General features: G+C 51.1%; 1 protein-coding gene across 2 annotated transcripts in view; it reads left to right on the plus strand.

Annotated features, from left to right (window-relative positions):
- The window catches only part of OLFM2 (olfactomedin 2), a 61,483-nt gene extending 46,661 nt beyond the window's left edge, over positions 1-14,822 (plus strand). For both annotated transcript variants that reach the window (XM_061188791.1, XM_061188790.1), the window contains exons 2-6: positions 9,388-9,537; positions 11,317-11,463; positions 11,707-11,926; positions 12,262-12,368; positions 13,671-14,822. In XM_061188791.1, coding sequence (XP_061044774.1) covers positions 9,388-9,537; positions 11,317-11,463; positions 11,707-11,926; positions 12,262-12,368; positions 13,671-14,348 — 1,302 coding nt within the window. In that variant the 3' untranslated portion in view covers positions 14,349-14,822. The remainder of the gene's footprint in view (positions 1-9,387; positions 9,538-11,316; positions 11,464-11,706; positions 11,927-12,261; positions 12,369-13,670) is intronic.
- The last annotated feature ends 1,108 nt before the right edge of the window (positions 14,823-15,930 follow it).

Below are 15,930 nucleotides of genomic sequence, written 5' to 3' on the forward strand. Positions count from 1 at the left end.
GCCTCAGTTTTTCCATCCGTAAAATGGAGCTAATGTTAGTACGTACCTCATTGGGGGAGGGGAGGCTACAAGGATTTAAAATTTGTAAAGCAGCTTAGAAGAGCATCTTAGTTCGTTCAGGCTGCTATAACAAAAACACTGTAGACGGGGTGGCTTAAACAACAAAATTTATTTCTCACAGTTCTGGAGGCTGGGAAGTCCAAGATCAAGGTGCTGGTAGATTCAGTGCCCAGTGAGAACCAGATTCCTTGTTCATAGATGGTGTCTTTTCGCTGTGTTCTCACATGGCAGAAGAGTTCAGGGAGCTCCCTGGGGTGTCTTATAAGGGCACTAATCCGACTCCCAAAGACCCCACCCCAAAATACCATCACATTGGGGATTAGTTTTCAACATTTGAATTCTGGGGAGACAGAAACAGTCTATAGCAAAGAGCACTCTATAAGTGTTAAATAAAATAAAAAACCAGTAGGAGAGGCTTCTCATGGCTTTTAATCCCATTTCTCTGCTGAGAGCACCCAAATATGTATCTCTACCCAAACCCTCTCTCCTCCTCTCCCCAGCTACCTACTTGATATTTCCACTTGGAGGTGGTCACAAGCAACATAAATGGAACGTGCCTTCAGGCTGGACTCTTGATTTTCATCCCCCCTCTAATTTTCCTCCCTGCCCCACTCCACATGGGCTCCTCCTCCAGCCTTTTTCAGCTCAGTAAATGGTACCCCCCATCCATGCACTCCATTGCTTGGGCCCCAAAAGTTGAACTCATCCTCAACTCCCCTCTTTCCCTTCCACCCCATATCTAATCCCTCAAATCCTGTGGGCTCTGCCTTTTTTTAATTAATTTATTTATTTAGCTGTGTCACGAGGCATGTGGGATCTTAGTTCCCCAACCAAGGATCAAACCTGTGCCCCCTGCAGTGGCAGCACGGAGTCTTAATCACTGGACCGCCAGGGAAGTCCCGGGCTCTGCCTTTAAAACATAGGAATCTACCCATTTGCTGTCCCTATTCCATCTACCCTGGTGCAAGCCCTCATCATGGCTCACCTGGATGACTGTGGGGGTGAACAGCATGTTCAAAGGCCCTGGGGTGATAAAGAGCTCAGGAGTCATTGGGAATCTGAATGTAGGCTGGTGAGATTCAGGAGACTCGAGTGAGGGTTTGTTTCTTCCCTGAGGGGTCTCCTCAAATGGGGTGTTATTGAGTGCTGGGGACGGGGAGGAACTTGTCCTTTCTCAAAGCAAACTGGGGCCCTCGTGTTGTAGCCTGGATGCAGACCTCTGTCCATAAACCCTACCCTTAGGGCTGTCTGCAGGCATCCACGGTGTTTCTGACAGTCTGGGCCACACTGCAAGGGAATGGACTGCGTTTGTAAATTCTTCCACAAGGCAAGCCTTCTCCAGGGAGAAGGACCCCAGGGAGGGCAGTCAGTCAAACTCAGAGACCTGTGTCTCTTCCCACCTTTCCCAAGGAAGTCTATTTCATTCATTTTGGTCCACGTTGGCAGTGTAATGGTAGAACCTAAGACATCCGGGAATGTATGTCTGGACCGGGGCCCAAGGGGCAATGGGGGTCTTCTGCCATGGCTTGGCTGGCTTCAGAGGGTGAGAGGTGGTGTGTGCCAGCCTGAATAGCCTCTCAGGGCAAGATGGGTTATCTGCATTGGAAGGGAACGAATGAATAAATGAATCGGGAATTCCCTGGCGGTCCAGTGGTTGGGACTCAGTGCTTTCACTGCCGAGGGCTTGGGTTCAATCCCTGGTGGGGGAACTAGGACCCTGCAAGCCGCAGGGCGTGGCCAAAAAAAAAAAAATGAGTGCATGAATGAATGAACTCACAGTCGCCCCCCTCATCCCGTCCCAGCCCCTCCCCCGGCCACGGACTCTCACAGGCCAAGCCCAGCTGCTGTGACTGAGAGAGGTTCTGGTTCTCCATCTCGGCACCGGTGAGCTGATATCTTCTTTAAAGCCTGTCAAGCTTATCACTCAGCGGGGATTTGCCCCATACTGCTAGGTTTGACAGGGGCAGCCTGCTATTATCTCAAGCCCTGCAAAGGGACTCAGGCCCCGTCACGGCTGAGACGTGGCAGATAGATATGTCCCTGATCATTCATCACGGCCTTTCTGCCGTCCCTGCAGTCAGAGGGAAGCCGCCGCCGCCTCTGTGCCTGCCTCAGATGATCTGCAACTTGATCTCAGACGGTCCCTCCCTGGGAGAGACGGAAACCGATTTGGTGGTGGAGGGGAAATGCATGGTGAATCCGTGATGGGCTGTTTGCCCATCAGCATCTAATCATTCAACAAACATTCATCATGCCTGGGGGATTCAGCAATGAGCAAAGCAGACAGAACTCCCCTTCCCCATGCTCTTTCCCGTCCGGGGGGCGGAGGCAGGCTTTGAGCCAGTGGTCACACCCAAGAGGTCCCAATGGCCATTGTGATCAGGGCTTGAAGGAGAACAGGGGAGGTGCAGCATGGTGGTGTAGACTGTGGAGCCATGTGGCCTGTGTTCAAATCCCAGCTCCACCACTTATAGACTGTGAAGCTCTGAGCAAGAGATTTGAGCCCTCTTTCCCCTAGTTTTCTTCACCTCTCAAAGGTAGATAATGACAGTGCCTGCCTCCTAGTGCAATGGTGAGAATTCCATCAGTTAAAGCATGCAAAGTGCTTAGAACAAGGCTTGACATACAGTAAGAAATACAAGTATTTGGGGAAAAAAGCACAGGATGCCTTGAGAAGTGTGTAACGTGGGGAAGGGACAGTGGAGGCTGCTTTTGGAAGAGACATTTATGCTTGAGCCCTAGAAATGGGGAAGAGTTAGCCCAGCCATGAGATGGGGCAAGAGTTTTGATGGCAGAGGGACCAGCCAGTGCAAAGACCTGAAGGTGGGAAAAAGCATGGTGTGTTCCAGGAAGAGGAGGATGCCTAGAGGATGGGCCACAGAGAACACGGCCGTGTGAGCCTTGGGGTTTTGTTGTTGCTTTTTGTTGTTGTTGTTTTTTGTTTTGTTTTGTTTTGGCTGGACTGCATGGCATGTGGGATCTTAGTTCGCCTACGGGATTAAACCCGCGCCCCCTGCAGTGGAAGTGCGGAGTCTTAACCACTGGACCGCCAGGGAAGTCCCATGAGCTTTGTTGATTGCCTGTTACACCGAAACAGGACTCCTCTCCACCAAATTACATCAGGGAGATGTAACTAGGACCAGAAACCAAACTGGCCGAGTCACGTGGCGAGTAGGATGGAGCAGTGTCTCTGTCTGTCTTTGGTAGGACTCGACACCCTGTCTCTCTTTCTCTCTCTCGCTGCCATCTGGCTGTGACTTCTCATCATCTTGCATTCTCAGCCCCAAATCCAATGGACTTTCACCCATTCTTCCAGATCATCTCAGTTCAGTGCCCGCATCAAATTCAAACCATTTTGACTTCAGGAAGTTACTAAATTGGCTTTAGAGCATCATGAGGATTATAATAATAACAATAGCAAACACTTCTGTAGCACTTACTACATGCTGATGACTGTTCTAATTGCTCACAAGTATAGTATTTTTTTTTTTTTTTTGGCCACGCCATGCGGCATGCAGGATCTTAATTCCCCACCCAGGGATTGAACCCGTGCCCCCTGCATTGGGAACGTGGAATCTTGACCACTTGACCACCAGGGAAGTTCCCTCTCACATGTATAGTATTGACTCATTCAAGCTTCCCAGCAACGCTGTGAGGTAGGTACAAATTATCGTGTCCAATTTACAGATGAGGACACGGAGGCACGGGGAGGTTAAACAACTCACACGGCAAGTGAGTGGCCAAGCCAGGACATCAACCCAGGCAGCCTGACCCTCAGACCCTGCTCTTAACCACCTGGCTCTACTCTACCAGCTGAGTAGGAAGAAGGAACATCCAGAAGAAACGAGTCATTTCCATTGTAAGGATGTTGTCTGGAAAGATGCTGGTGACATCACACGGACTCCTTTTTGGGAGGACCGTGGGAGAGATCCTTGCCTGTTCTTGGTACTAAAAATAGTTAAGTTTTCTCCTGAGCATCTGGTGTGTTTTTGTTTCAGGACACTGGGAGCCGCATAAATGACCAGCTTTCCCTTTTTGAGTTGGCTGCTAAGGAACTTGAAGCCAAATTTATGGCCCAACCATATGCTGGTTGTTCAAGTTTTTAAGGGATGGGTTTTTCTTAGCCTCACTTCTGGCTCTATGTCCCCACTTTTTCTCTCTCTTCCTTGCAAAAAAAAAAAAACAAAACCCCACAAAACTTTAAACGGACTGAAAAAAAATTTCACAAGAACAATACATGTTTACTGTAGACAACTTAGAAGGTAAATTTAAAGATGGGGATAAAAATCCCTGCTTGTCCCCGATTTTAATGGCTGCATAGTATTCCCTCCTGTAGAGTTTTAAAATCAATGCCCCTACTGGCAAAGGACTGGAGGGGAAAAAATTCCAGTTGTCCAATTTTAGACAGCACTTTAATGAGCGTTCTTGTAGCAATTGAGTGCTTGTCACATGATTTCCCTGGGCTAAATTCTTAGACTCAGATTGGCTGGGTTAAATACAAATGCAGAAACCTTAAGGCTTTGGCTCTGGATTGGCAGACCGCCCTCCAGAAATGTCGAATTCCTGCTCTCCTATTTAATTGGAGCTATCTTGTGGTATTTTACATATCCTTGTAAACCACTTGCAGTCCTCTCTGGAACAAGGCAGCCAACAAATAAATATATGAGCCCCAAGCCACTTCTGTTTCCTGATTAAATTATCCAGCCTCAACCGCAATAATATCCTTGACTTATTAAGAGGCAGCTGCTTGCTCTATTCCTGTTTGCTAATCCCCAATAGCCAGTGCTCAATGGTTGGTCGCCCCTGGGACCCTGTAGCAATCCCTCGGCCCCCGGAAGAACCAAGAATTGTTTTTTGAACCAAGACGTAGGTGACGGAGCTGTAGGCTGAGCTGATGATCCCGGACGCGAGAGCTAGAAAAACTTTTCCTGTGTGTCTTGTACTCAGTCAATCCTGGACCTGTTACAGAGACTGCTGCTTAATCGGGGCAGCAGCCTGGGTGAAAGCATTTGAAAAATCCCAGCCAGAAAAGGCAATATGAGGAAGAGCTACTTGAATGCATTGCTTACCTGCTTAGAGGCCATTAGCAAGAATATTGAACTTGAAACCAGCAACTCAGCCAAGAGGGTGGCTGGCTTCCCCATTGCATTTGCCACATGTGAGGTGAGACAGGCCACCAGATCAGAAGTGTCTGTACCGGGAGAGCTCCGCGGCTCTCACACCTGCTGTTATAAACATTTCCCTTAGTTATAGGCGTTCTCTACCCCTAGGACTGTGATCTCTGAGAACTCGTGACTTTGGTTTGAAGCTAAACCCAGTCTGAGAGAGCTGGCCTTTGGACTGTCAAACACGGAGCCTTCCAGGACCTTCCAATGGGTTCCCAAGGACATGAATTGACTGTGTATTTGAACTTGAACCCGATGGGCAAAACTTAGGCTCTTTGCCGTGCTGAGATTTGGCAGCCAAACCCCGAGCATTTAATTACGCTGCTGCAGAGAACACTCCAGCGAGGTGCGTCCAACGCAGACAATTATTTTAGGAAAGCCGTGGAGGCCTTCTCTCTGCGCCACTTAAATCTTGCTTCTCTTTTACAATTCAACATTTCGTGTGTTGAGAGAAAATGGCTTGTTTGCTTCAAAGGACACGCTACAGAATGTAGGAAGGGGATGTTAATTATGTTGAACCGGGCTGCTTTGTCTCTGCACAAATGAGAATCTTCGGGGGGTTCTATCCAAATTGCTTGGGGATCAGAGCCAGGGGAGCACAGATGGAGATGTTTGGACTCAAGTTCATGGTTTTGGTTTTTTTGTTTTTGTTTTTTAAGGACTGTATTTGTCATGAAAAAAGGTGAAGCTAGTTCTGCATTCTCCTAGAGCCAAAGGGGAAGGCACTCCTGAATCACTTTTCTTTTTTTTTGTTTTTAAAGTTTTATCTTATACTGGAGTATATTTGATTTACAATGTAGTGTTAGTTTCAGGTGTACAGCAAAGTGATTCAGTTATACATATACATATATCTATTCTTTTTCAGATTCTTTTCCCATACAGGTTATTACAGAATATTGAATAGAGTTCCCTGTGCTATACAGTCGGATCTTATTGATTATCTATTTTATATAGAGTAGTATGTGTATGTTAATCCCAACCTCCTAATTTATCCCTCCCCCTCTGGGTCACCCTTTTTGTCTTAGGCCATCCTTCTTGGTTTTGGTCAGGCTTCTTCAGGAGCAGAGCTGGATGAGAGGAGTTGAGTGCAAATACTTAGCTGGGAGGCGATCCCAGGAGGAACCAGTGGCGAAAGGGAGATGGGAAGTGAAGGAAACCCAGGCAGGGCAATCTAAGGGTGCCACTGTGGGCACCTGGAGCACAGATCCCCATGGGATCCTCTGGGAAACTGCAGGCAGCAGGCACCCCAGAGTTCTCCCACTGGAGAGGCGAGAGGGCTGGTATTTATCACGAACTCCGTAGGGACTTCCGGGTGGGAGGTACTTCTGCCTGCCCAGTGCAAAGGCGGGGTGGGCTCCGACCACACGAGGAAGCCCTTGGCATTGGGGATCCTGGGCGCTCTGCAGTAAGGCTGGAGTGTGGGCTCCACCTGGACCATGCCTGCGTGCAAGGGAGCCTGGGAAGGTGAGTGACTTCATTCTTCCGCCGGGGAAACATGGACTCGTAAAGAGGGGGTTCCCTCAACCTCCGAAGTGTGTACAAAAGGCTCAAAGAATGACTAATTACAATAGTTTCAGATGGCATCTATGAATGGTTTATTTATTTTTTTCTTATAAATTAGCGGAGGAGTCAAGCTCATCTGTACAGTGATATCACTTGTTCACATTCCAAAAAGCTTAAAAAAAAAAAAAAAAGCCTTTATTGAGTGGGAGAGAAAAAGGTGGGCTAACAGCTGGAGTCTCTGGGATTGCTCATAACTCACAGCCTGGCTTATCTCTGCTACAGCTCATGGGAACAGCCTCTGCGGGGTGATAAGTAGCGGCTGTGCAAATGATCCATGATGGTGAAGCTTTGTTTCTCTGTAAAACACTTGGGGTTCTATCAGACTTTCTTCCCTGTCTTAGGAATGCATTCTGGATAGGACCAGCATCTTCTACTTCCCATCTTCTCAGTTTCCACCCATCATCGCTTGCCTGGACTCTTGCAGTCACCTCTGCCCTGGTTTCCCACCCTTGCCACCCCACACCCACAGTCTGTTCCCCTCACAACCGCCAGGGGGCGCTTGTGAACACCTGAGTCAGGTCCTGTCCATCCTCTGCACAGAACCCTCCTTGGCTCCTACCTCACTCAGAGCAAAAATCACTGTCCTCCCCATGGTCCACAAGGCCCTGCACATGCTGTCCTGTCCCATCCCTGTCCTCATCTCCCCCACCCCCCGCACAATCTCCCCCTCGGTGACTCTGTTCTAGCCGCACTAGCCTCCTCCATGTTTCCCAAACATACCAGGCATGGTCCGGCCTCAGGGCCTTTGCACTTGCTGTTCCCTCTGCCTAGAACATCTTTCCCCAGATATCCTCATGGCTCCTCCCTCACCTCCTTCAGGTCTTTACTCAAATGACACCTTCTCATTAAGCCCTTCCCAGGGGCCCTAAAATTGCAATCCCTAACCACCCCCCAACCCTAGCATCCTCCATCATTTCTTCCCTGCTTTACTTCTCTCTATGGCACTCATCACCCTTTAAATACTTGGTGTTAACTTATTTGTTTATTTCTGTTGCTCTCCACTTTAATGTAACTCCTAGAGGAACTTTTGTGTTTGTGTTTTGTTTACTATGTTTTCAATATCCAGAACAGAGCCTGACACACAGTAGGAGCTTAACAAATATTTGTTGAACAAATGAGACCACCATGCCCTGATTAAAAACAAAAAGACTGGGAGTTGTGACTGACTCCAGTACGTTCTGGGGAAGCTCAAGGGGGCCTGATCTGGGGGCCCAACATGTTCCATCCAGTGAGGATTCATTGCTTTTTGAACAATGTTTCTCCAATCCCTCCAGATACTGGTCAGAATTTGTGTGCCAAAAGTGTCCCTTCCTCTCTCCTCTTCTCCTGGCTCACTCATCCCTCAAGTTCAGCTTACATGTCCCTTCCCTGGGGCACCTCCTCTGAGACCCTCAGCCTGGGAGGGTCTGTTACTCTCTGTACTTTCTTTGTAGCATTCACTGCAGCATATAGTTCTAGAAGTAATGGCAGGATTCCATAATTCATGTCTGTCTCCTCCACATCTATGGGCAGCAATCGATACGCTTTCTTCGTCTCTCTCTTCCTAGTCCCTATCCCGGACCCATGCCTGGCATAGAATAAGCACTCACTAGATATTTTCTAATAATTTTGGAAAATTATGGCTCTGATGAACATGAGCCGTAGGACACACGCATCCCTTAAAAACTTGAACAAGCAGCATCAGTTCCCTGATGAACATGAGCATTTCAAAGGTTCTGATAAGTCCTGCATTAAAGAAACTCGTTTCAGGAATTCCCTGGTGGTCCAGTGGTTGGGGCTCTGTGCTTTCACTGCTGAGGGCCCGGGTTTGATCCCTGATCAGGGAACTAAGAGCCCTCAAGCCGTGCAGCGTGGCCAAAAAAAAAAAAAAGAAAGAAAGAAAGAAACTCGTTTCACTCAGCAATGCACAAACATATTTGACCTCAGAGTACCCTCTTCCCAGCATGCCTGGTAAGATTGCCAGGGTTCCAAGGAGCATGGTTTGGGAAGCACGGCCATAATTGATCCCTGAATTATCTAAGTAGCATCAACTGACTTGAAGTTTAGTTTAGGAGGAGTCTAAAAGTGACGCCTTCTAGTCAAGGGCTTGGAGGTCTCTGCAAGGAGTCTGTCACCCTTTGGCCATCACTCTGCCTCTTCTCAGGAACAGGGGTTGGGGGAAGGGGGAATGACAATAGTAGAGTTGTGCTTAGTGGCCCCCAAGATATATCCAGAGCCCATCTGTCACTGTGGGTTGAGAAGCAGAAAGGAAGGTTCAGGTTTGAGGGTCGGTAGGAGTCTGGGTCTATGTTCTAATGGTGGTTATGGAGGCATTGTTGCATGCGTTTGAGAGAATGAATTCCCCTTTGGAAGGGCTCAAATCCCACAATTCCTTGCCATGTTCCTTCACCCCTCATACTTCAGTCTTATCATCTGTAAAATGGGTCTCCCGGAGGAGGGATTGAGATCACACACGTCTGGCACTTAGCACATGGTCTGGCACATTCCAAGGGTCCAGCAAAAGACATCTGTCATCTCTCTGGGGCCCCCTTTCTCTCCCAGGAGTTATGGGGTGATTCCCCCATTGGGTTCCCACTCTCTGACCCCCACCTCCCCGCAGACCCTCTTCCAAAGCCCAGAGGAAGGCTGGCAGCTGTACACCTCGGCCCAGGCTCCCGACGGAAAATGCATCTGCACGGCCGTGATCCCCGCGCAGAGCACCTGCTCCCGCGATGGCCGGAGCCGGGAGCTGCGGCAGCTGATGGAGAAGGTAAGAACCTTCCAGGTTCCCTTGTGAAAATCTCCCAATTCCCACCCTGCCCTCTGCCCCCATCCAGGTCAGCCGGGGCCAGATCTAGCCATGCAGATTATTCAGAACTGGTGGATAACCTGGCTCCCCTCCAGGTGGATATTTCGGTCAATATCTGTTTAGTGCTTTCTTTGGAGGAGAAGCTGAGCGCTGTATGGGGAAAGGGAAAGAGAACCCCAGTGGCAGCATCTGAGTCTTCGGTGCGTGAGCTCTGGCCCCACCATGCATTCAGCCAGACTCACCTGCTAAGAAGGGTCTCACCCTCCATCCCAAGAGACTTACATAAAGATGCCTTCCCCTTCTGATTGTGGTTGATATAAACTGGTCCCCATTCAATACATTCCCAAGGATATCTCGGTGCCCTTTAGAGGCCGACTGCTGTCCTTTGCCACTACCCAGCTGAACTGCCCATTAGTCACCTCTGATGTCAGTGTTGAAAGGGACTAGCAACTTCCCACCGCCATCCTGTGGAGGAGGAAGCTGAGGACAGAAGAGACCCTTGTTGGCACTGGAGTCTTCCACCCATTAACTCTGTAGGATCCTGCCCTGCCCGTGACACTGGAACTGCTTTCCCCAACAGTGCAGAATGGCCATGTGGTGTCCCCTGATTGTTGACCATGACTGTAAAAATGTTTTGTGGCGTCCAGGATGGGTATCAGGCTCTTGGCTTTCTGAGAACGTCCAAGTGTCACGTGAACGATGGTTCAGGAAAGTCTGTGTATTTCAACAAGCATCCAGCGTTGCCTCTGAGTTCACCTTGGTCGGGAGGAACTCAACTTAGCCAAGTTGAGGTGGGGGCTAGGGGGCCCTCGGTCTGGATTAGGAGAGGTCAGGGCAAGGGGAAGTTCAGTCCCCTCATTTAGCCTAAAGGTATTTATTGAGCATCCAGTATTTACTGAGCATTCAGCTGTGGACAAGCCAGACACTGGGTCTGCCTCTGAGGATCCCACCTAAAGGAGACAGATGAATAAGAACATTCCAGATAGTAGTCATAGCTGGAAAGAAAATAACCACGTAAGGGGGAGAGGGTGAGTGGCTGCTTAAGGCAGGATGATCAGGGAAGGCCACTCTGAGGAGGTGATGCTGGAGTTGAGACGTGAAGGATGAGGAGGAGCCAGCGGCAAAGACAAAGGGAACAGCGCTCCAGGTAGAGAGATCAGCAAGTGCAAAGGCCCTGAGGAGGGAAGAAGCTTCAAATCTATGTGAGCGAAGTTGGGCTGGTGGTCGCGGTGGATGAACACGGGCGACTAGGCAGGCAAAGGGGCAGGACCAGCTCGCAGGGTCTGCAGGGGAAGGTGATCCAATCTTCCTTTTGAAAAACTCCCTCTCGGGACTTCCCTGGTGGTCCAGCAGTTAAGACTCCACGCTTCCACTGCAGGGGGCCCGGGTTCGATCCCTGGTCGGGGAACTAAGATCCCACACGCCTCGCAGTGTGGCCAAAAAAAAAGAAAAAAGAAAAAAGAAAAAGCTCTGTCTGGCTGCTCTGTGGAGACTTGACTGCTGGGGACGAGAGTGGAGGCAGGGAGAGCAGGGAGGAGGGGAGAGGTGGGAGGTGGTGGTGGCCAGACTAGTAGCCAATGCATGGATTGGGCATGCCATTGGGAGGTCAGGTTGCTGGTAAGGTTGGGAGGAGAAGGTTGGTGGGGTGTTTGTCTGGCCTCTGGCCCCGCCAGGTCTTGTGTGTGGCATCCTGGGGACGGGGACAGGAGAGTGGCTCTCCCTAACCCTCCCAGTTCCTAGGTTCAGAACGTCTCCCAGTCCATGGAAGTCCTTGAGTTGCGGACGTACCGTGACCTCCAGTACGTGCGAAGCATGGAGACCCTCATGCGGAGCCTGGATGCGAGGCTCCGGGCGGCCGACGGGTCCCTCCCGGCCAAGAGCTTCCAGGTGGGTCCTTCTGGGTTCAGGTCAGAGGTCAAGAGAAGAATTGGGATCGGTGCCCATTAGCTCCCAGCGTGGGGGTCACATCTGGGAAGGACCGAGTGTTGGCTGCCCCAGATCTAGGGTCCAGTGTGGGCTGGGCCAGATGTGCATCAGAGATAAGGGGTGAAGTTGTGGGTTGAAGGTCGGGCTCAGGTCTGGGTCACTGGTCAGGGGTTGGGATCAGCAATGGTTCCACCTTGGGAGCAGGAGCTGAAGGGCAGGATGACGGAGCTGTTGCCCCTGAGCTCAGTCCTGGAGCAGTACAAGGCAGACATGAGGACCATTGTGCGCCTGCGGGAGGAGGTGAGGAATCTCTCCGGCAGCCTCGCAGCCATCCAGGAGGAGATGGGCGCCTACGGATACGAGGACATGCAGCAGCGGGTGATGGCACTGGAGGCCCGGCTCCACGCCTGTGCCCAGAAGCTGGGTATGCCTTGCTGCTTGATCTTGACCCCTGGCCTCCACACCCAACCCCCAAAACCCTCTGTGTGCCCAGGGCATGGTTTTGACCTCTAACTTCGAAACTTTGACCCTTGACCTCCCTACTCAAGGCCAAAAATAGACCCAGAAGCTGGAAATGCTCCTGACCCTACACTTTCAGTCCCTCACCCCCAACCTAGCTCCACCTTGGGACCAGATTTCTGGATCCTTCCTCAGCCCTGTTCCCAGCTCTTCAGTTTGCTCACACTACCACATCCTTGCCCTGCCTCCCTTGCATTCTTCCCATCCTCCGCTCTCATCCCCCCTGTTCCTGCCTCCCAGGCTGTGGGAAGCTGACGGGGGTCAGTAACCCCATCACCGTTCGGGCCATGGGGTCCCGCTTCGGCTCCTGGATGACTGACACGATGGCCCCCAGTGCGGATAGCCGGGTGAGTGACTGTGCCCACGCCAGGGGTCAGAACCTATACTGGGGAGGAGACATAGCCTGTGGCTGCCCCTAGGTGCCAAGCAATTCCACATCGATGATTATCTTGTAGGGCGGAGTGTCCTAGGGTCTCCAGGGACCTTGGACCTCCCCCTGACTGTCTAGTGACCACCAAGTGACCAAGAACTTTCCAGCCCTGTGAATCCATAAGTCAGCTGACCTCCAAAGACTGTATAGAGACTAATGGTTACTAGTACTAATGACCAGCTCCCAGTGACCACTGAGCTCAAAGTAACCACCAGTGACCAGTGCCTTCCCAAGGACTAGGACCTACCAGCACCACTCAATGACCTTTAAACTTCCGGTGGCCACCATGGTCACAATTGCCTATCACCTCTGATCCACAGGAACCATCTATGAACTGCCTAGTGACTATCCTAGTGACGGATGTTGGTCACTGGGCAGCCACTGAGTGTCATAGATTAGAGGCAGCAAATAGCCACTGCCCCACTGTGATCATTGGTCTCCCAGGCATCCTGGTGGTTCAACCAAGGGGTTAAGAGCTTGGGTTTGGGGGGAATTCCCTGGTGGTCCAGTGGTTAGGATTGGTGCTTCCACTGCTGGGCCATGGGTTCAGTCCCTGGTTGGGGAACTAAGATCCCGCAAGCCACGAGGCACCAAAAAAAAAAAAAGAAATCAGACTTGGAGTTATATCCCGCTTCCACCAATTCTTAGCTGGGAAACTTGGGCAGGTTCCTTAATGTCTCTGAGCCTCAATTTTCCTTATCTTCAAAATGGTTATGATAACATCAGCGTTACAGTTTTTAGGATGCTTTGCCCAATAACCAGCGCGAGTAAGGGCACTCACAAATGCTAATACCATGGTGACAGCGAAAGATGTTGACGGAGAGGATGCTGCGTTCATGCCGGTCACCTCGTGGTCACAGGAATTACCCACGGGCAATGGATTCACGTGACCTCTTACCACCCAAGGGCAGCCTAATGACCACTAGCCATCCCATATCCAATGACCAGTGCACTCCTAGGCCCAGTGAGTCACCAGGGACTGCAATTTCCCCGATTCTTGGGGATCAAGCACTGTCCTCTGAGTGTCTGAGACCAATAGCACTCCCTGACCAAATGATCCCAGTCACTGGGAGGTCATGAAAGGTCACTGGACATCCCATGACTGAGTAATGACCACTTAGTGACTGTTGATCCCTAATGACCATATGATTCCTGAGTGGCTGCTGGGACCTTTGGGTCATTGGTGGTGGTCCACCAGTGACCAGCGGCTCTCTTGTAGGTCTGGTACATGGATGGCTATTACAAGGGCCGGCGGGTCCTGGAGTTCCGCACTCTGGGAGACTTCATCAAAGGCCAGAACTTTATCCAGCACCTGCTGCCCCAGCCGTGGGCAGGCACAGGCCACGTGGTGTACAACGGCTCCCTGTTCTACAATAAGTACCAGAGCAACGTGGTGGTCAAGTACCACTTCCGCTCGCGTTCTGTGCTGGTGCAGAGGAGCCTCCCTGGGGCCGGCTACAATAACACCTTCCCCTACTCCTGGGGTGGCTTCTCGGACATGGACTTCATGGTGGACGAGAGTGGGCTCTGGGCCGTGTACACCACCAACCAGAATGCAGGCAACATTGTGGTCAGCCGGCTGGACCCGCACACCCTCGAGGTCGTGCGGTCCTGGGACACCGGCTACCCCAAGCGCAGCGCCGGCGAGGCCTTCATGATCTGTGGCGTGCTCTACGTGACCAACTCCCACCTGGCCGGGGCCAAGGTCTACTTTGCCTACTTCACCAACACGTCCAGCTATGAGTACACAGACGTGCCCTTCCACAACCAGTACTCCCACATCTCCATGCTGGATTACAACCCCCGCGAGCGGGCCCTCTACACCTGGAACAATGGCCACCAGGTGCTCTACAATGTCACCCTCTTCCACGTCATCAGCACCGCTGGGGGCCCCTAGGGGCTGCCATCGCTCACGCAGCCACGCGAGGGCCACGGGAGCCCTTTCTCCTCTGCCTGTGTCCCTCCAAGTTTATCTTTCTATCTCTGTCCTGCCCTCTCTCTCTCTCTCCCTCTCCCCTCCTGTACTGTTTTTTCTCCCTCCACCTTTGCGCCCAGCTTTCATTCTTTGCTTCGGTATTTCTGTCAGTGCGTTTTCTCAGTATTGTCTCTTCTTTACTGATCTCTGATTTTGATACCTCGCTCTTTCTTTTTATTGAGGCCTCTCTATCTTTTGATCGATCGGACTCTCCAGCTCTCTATCTCTGCCTCTCTTCCCTCCCTCCCTTCCCTCTTCGAGTCCCACCCCGTCCTCCTCCTCCTCGCTCCACGTCCCCTCCTCCCAACCCGAGGAGTTGAGTGCACGGATGCTTCTTTTTTTATTTACACTTTTTCTTTCCGGGTTGCTGGAATAAATGGGACCTTTGACATTTGATGCTTCCCCTGCTGTGTGTGTCTGGAAGGGGCAGAAGAGGCAAGGGGGAGGGTGAGCCTGGAGGCCCATCCCAGCTGGGTCCCCTTGTCCCAGGCCACAAGCTTTGTGAACAGGGGCAGGTAAGCCCAGCCCGGGGGGTGGGTGGGCGAGGGCCATGGCAGGGCGAGCCCTTTGGGAAGACAGGCGAGGATACCCAATCCAAAGTTGTTTCAATTGATCCAAACAACATGATCCAAATAACCAAGAACTCTATCACAACGATGAAGACTGGCCTCAAACGAATATCCTTTGTCACTGTTTTTTTTTTTTTCACTCACTGATCACACAGGTGCATCACTGACCCACCTGGCAACTTTTAAAATGGGTTTTTTAACAATTTGGCTGCTTTTAAGAATATGGGTATGAGAGGGTAGCACACAATTTTTCCTTTTTCTTCTCTTTTTGCTTTGTAACATCAAAATCATTTTGTATGAGTTGCACCTGTTCTGAGTTAGCTGCTAAAAAAAGATAGCAAGGCTGAAAGTGCATGGGGCCCTTCTGCTGGACACACCCACGCCCCGTGCCCGGGCTTGGGCAGGGATAGTCCCTGACGTGGGGACCGACATGGGGACCGGAGCTCTTGGAGGGGAAGGACGGGCAAAGCTAGCAAGTATCAGAGACAGGAAGGGAAGGGGTGTGTGAGCGCGTGGGGAAAAGACTGAAGTAAGCACAGGCCAAGTCCTCAGGAACCTCGGCAGTGTGACTAAGGTGGGGTAGGAGGGGGTCACAGAAGGGGAAAAACAAAATGAAGGCTTTATTTTAGCCAGATCTTTGGTAGCCTGGGTGACAGACTTCAAGGAGACGGGGGAGACAGTCGCCTCTGAAGCTGTGGCCGGGAACAAAGGTAGTGCTGACCACTCCCCACCCCCGCGTTGGCCCCAACACATGGCCCCCCCTGAAATCTCCAGCAGAAACATTGTGCAAACAGCCCTACCGGCCCAGACAACCCCCCCGCCCGCCCCTGCTGAGGCCACGGAGGCCAAACTTGCTCCTCTGGGAGGAACCCTCCCTCCCTGTCTCCCCGTCTCTAATTAATGGCCTGATTAAATCATCTCCGCTCCGTGCTGGC

Source organism: Eubalaena glacialis, chromosome 4 (assembly GCF_028564815.1).
Source record: "Eubalaena glacialis isolate mEubGla1 chromosome 4, mEubGla1.1.hap2.+ XY, whole genome shotgun sequence".
In the NCBI taxonomy this organism is placed as follows: domain Eukaryota; kingdom Metazoa; phylum Chordata; class Mammalia; order Artiodactyla; family Balaenidae; genus Eubalaena; species Eubalaena glacialis.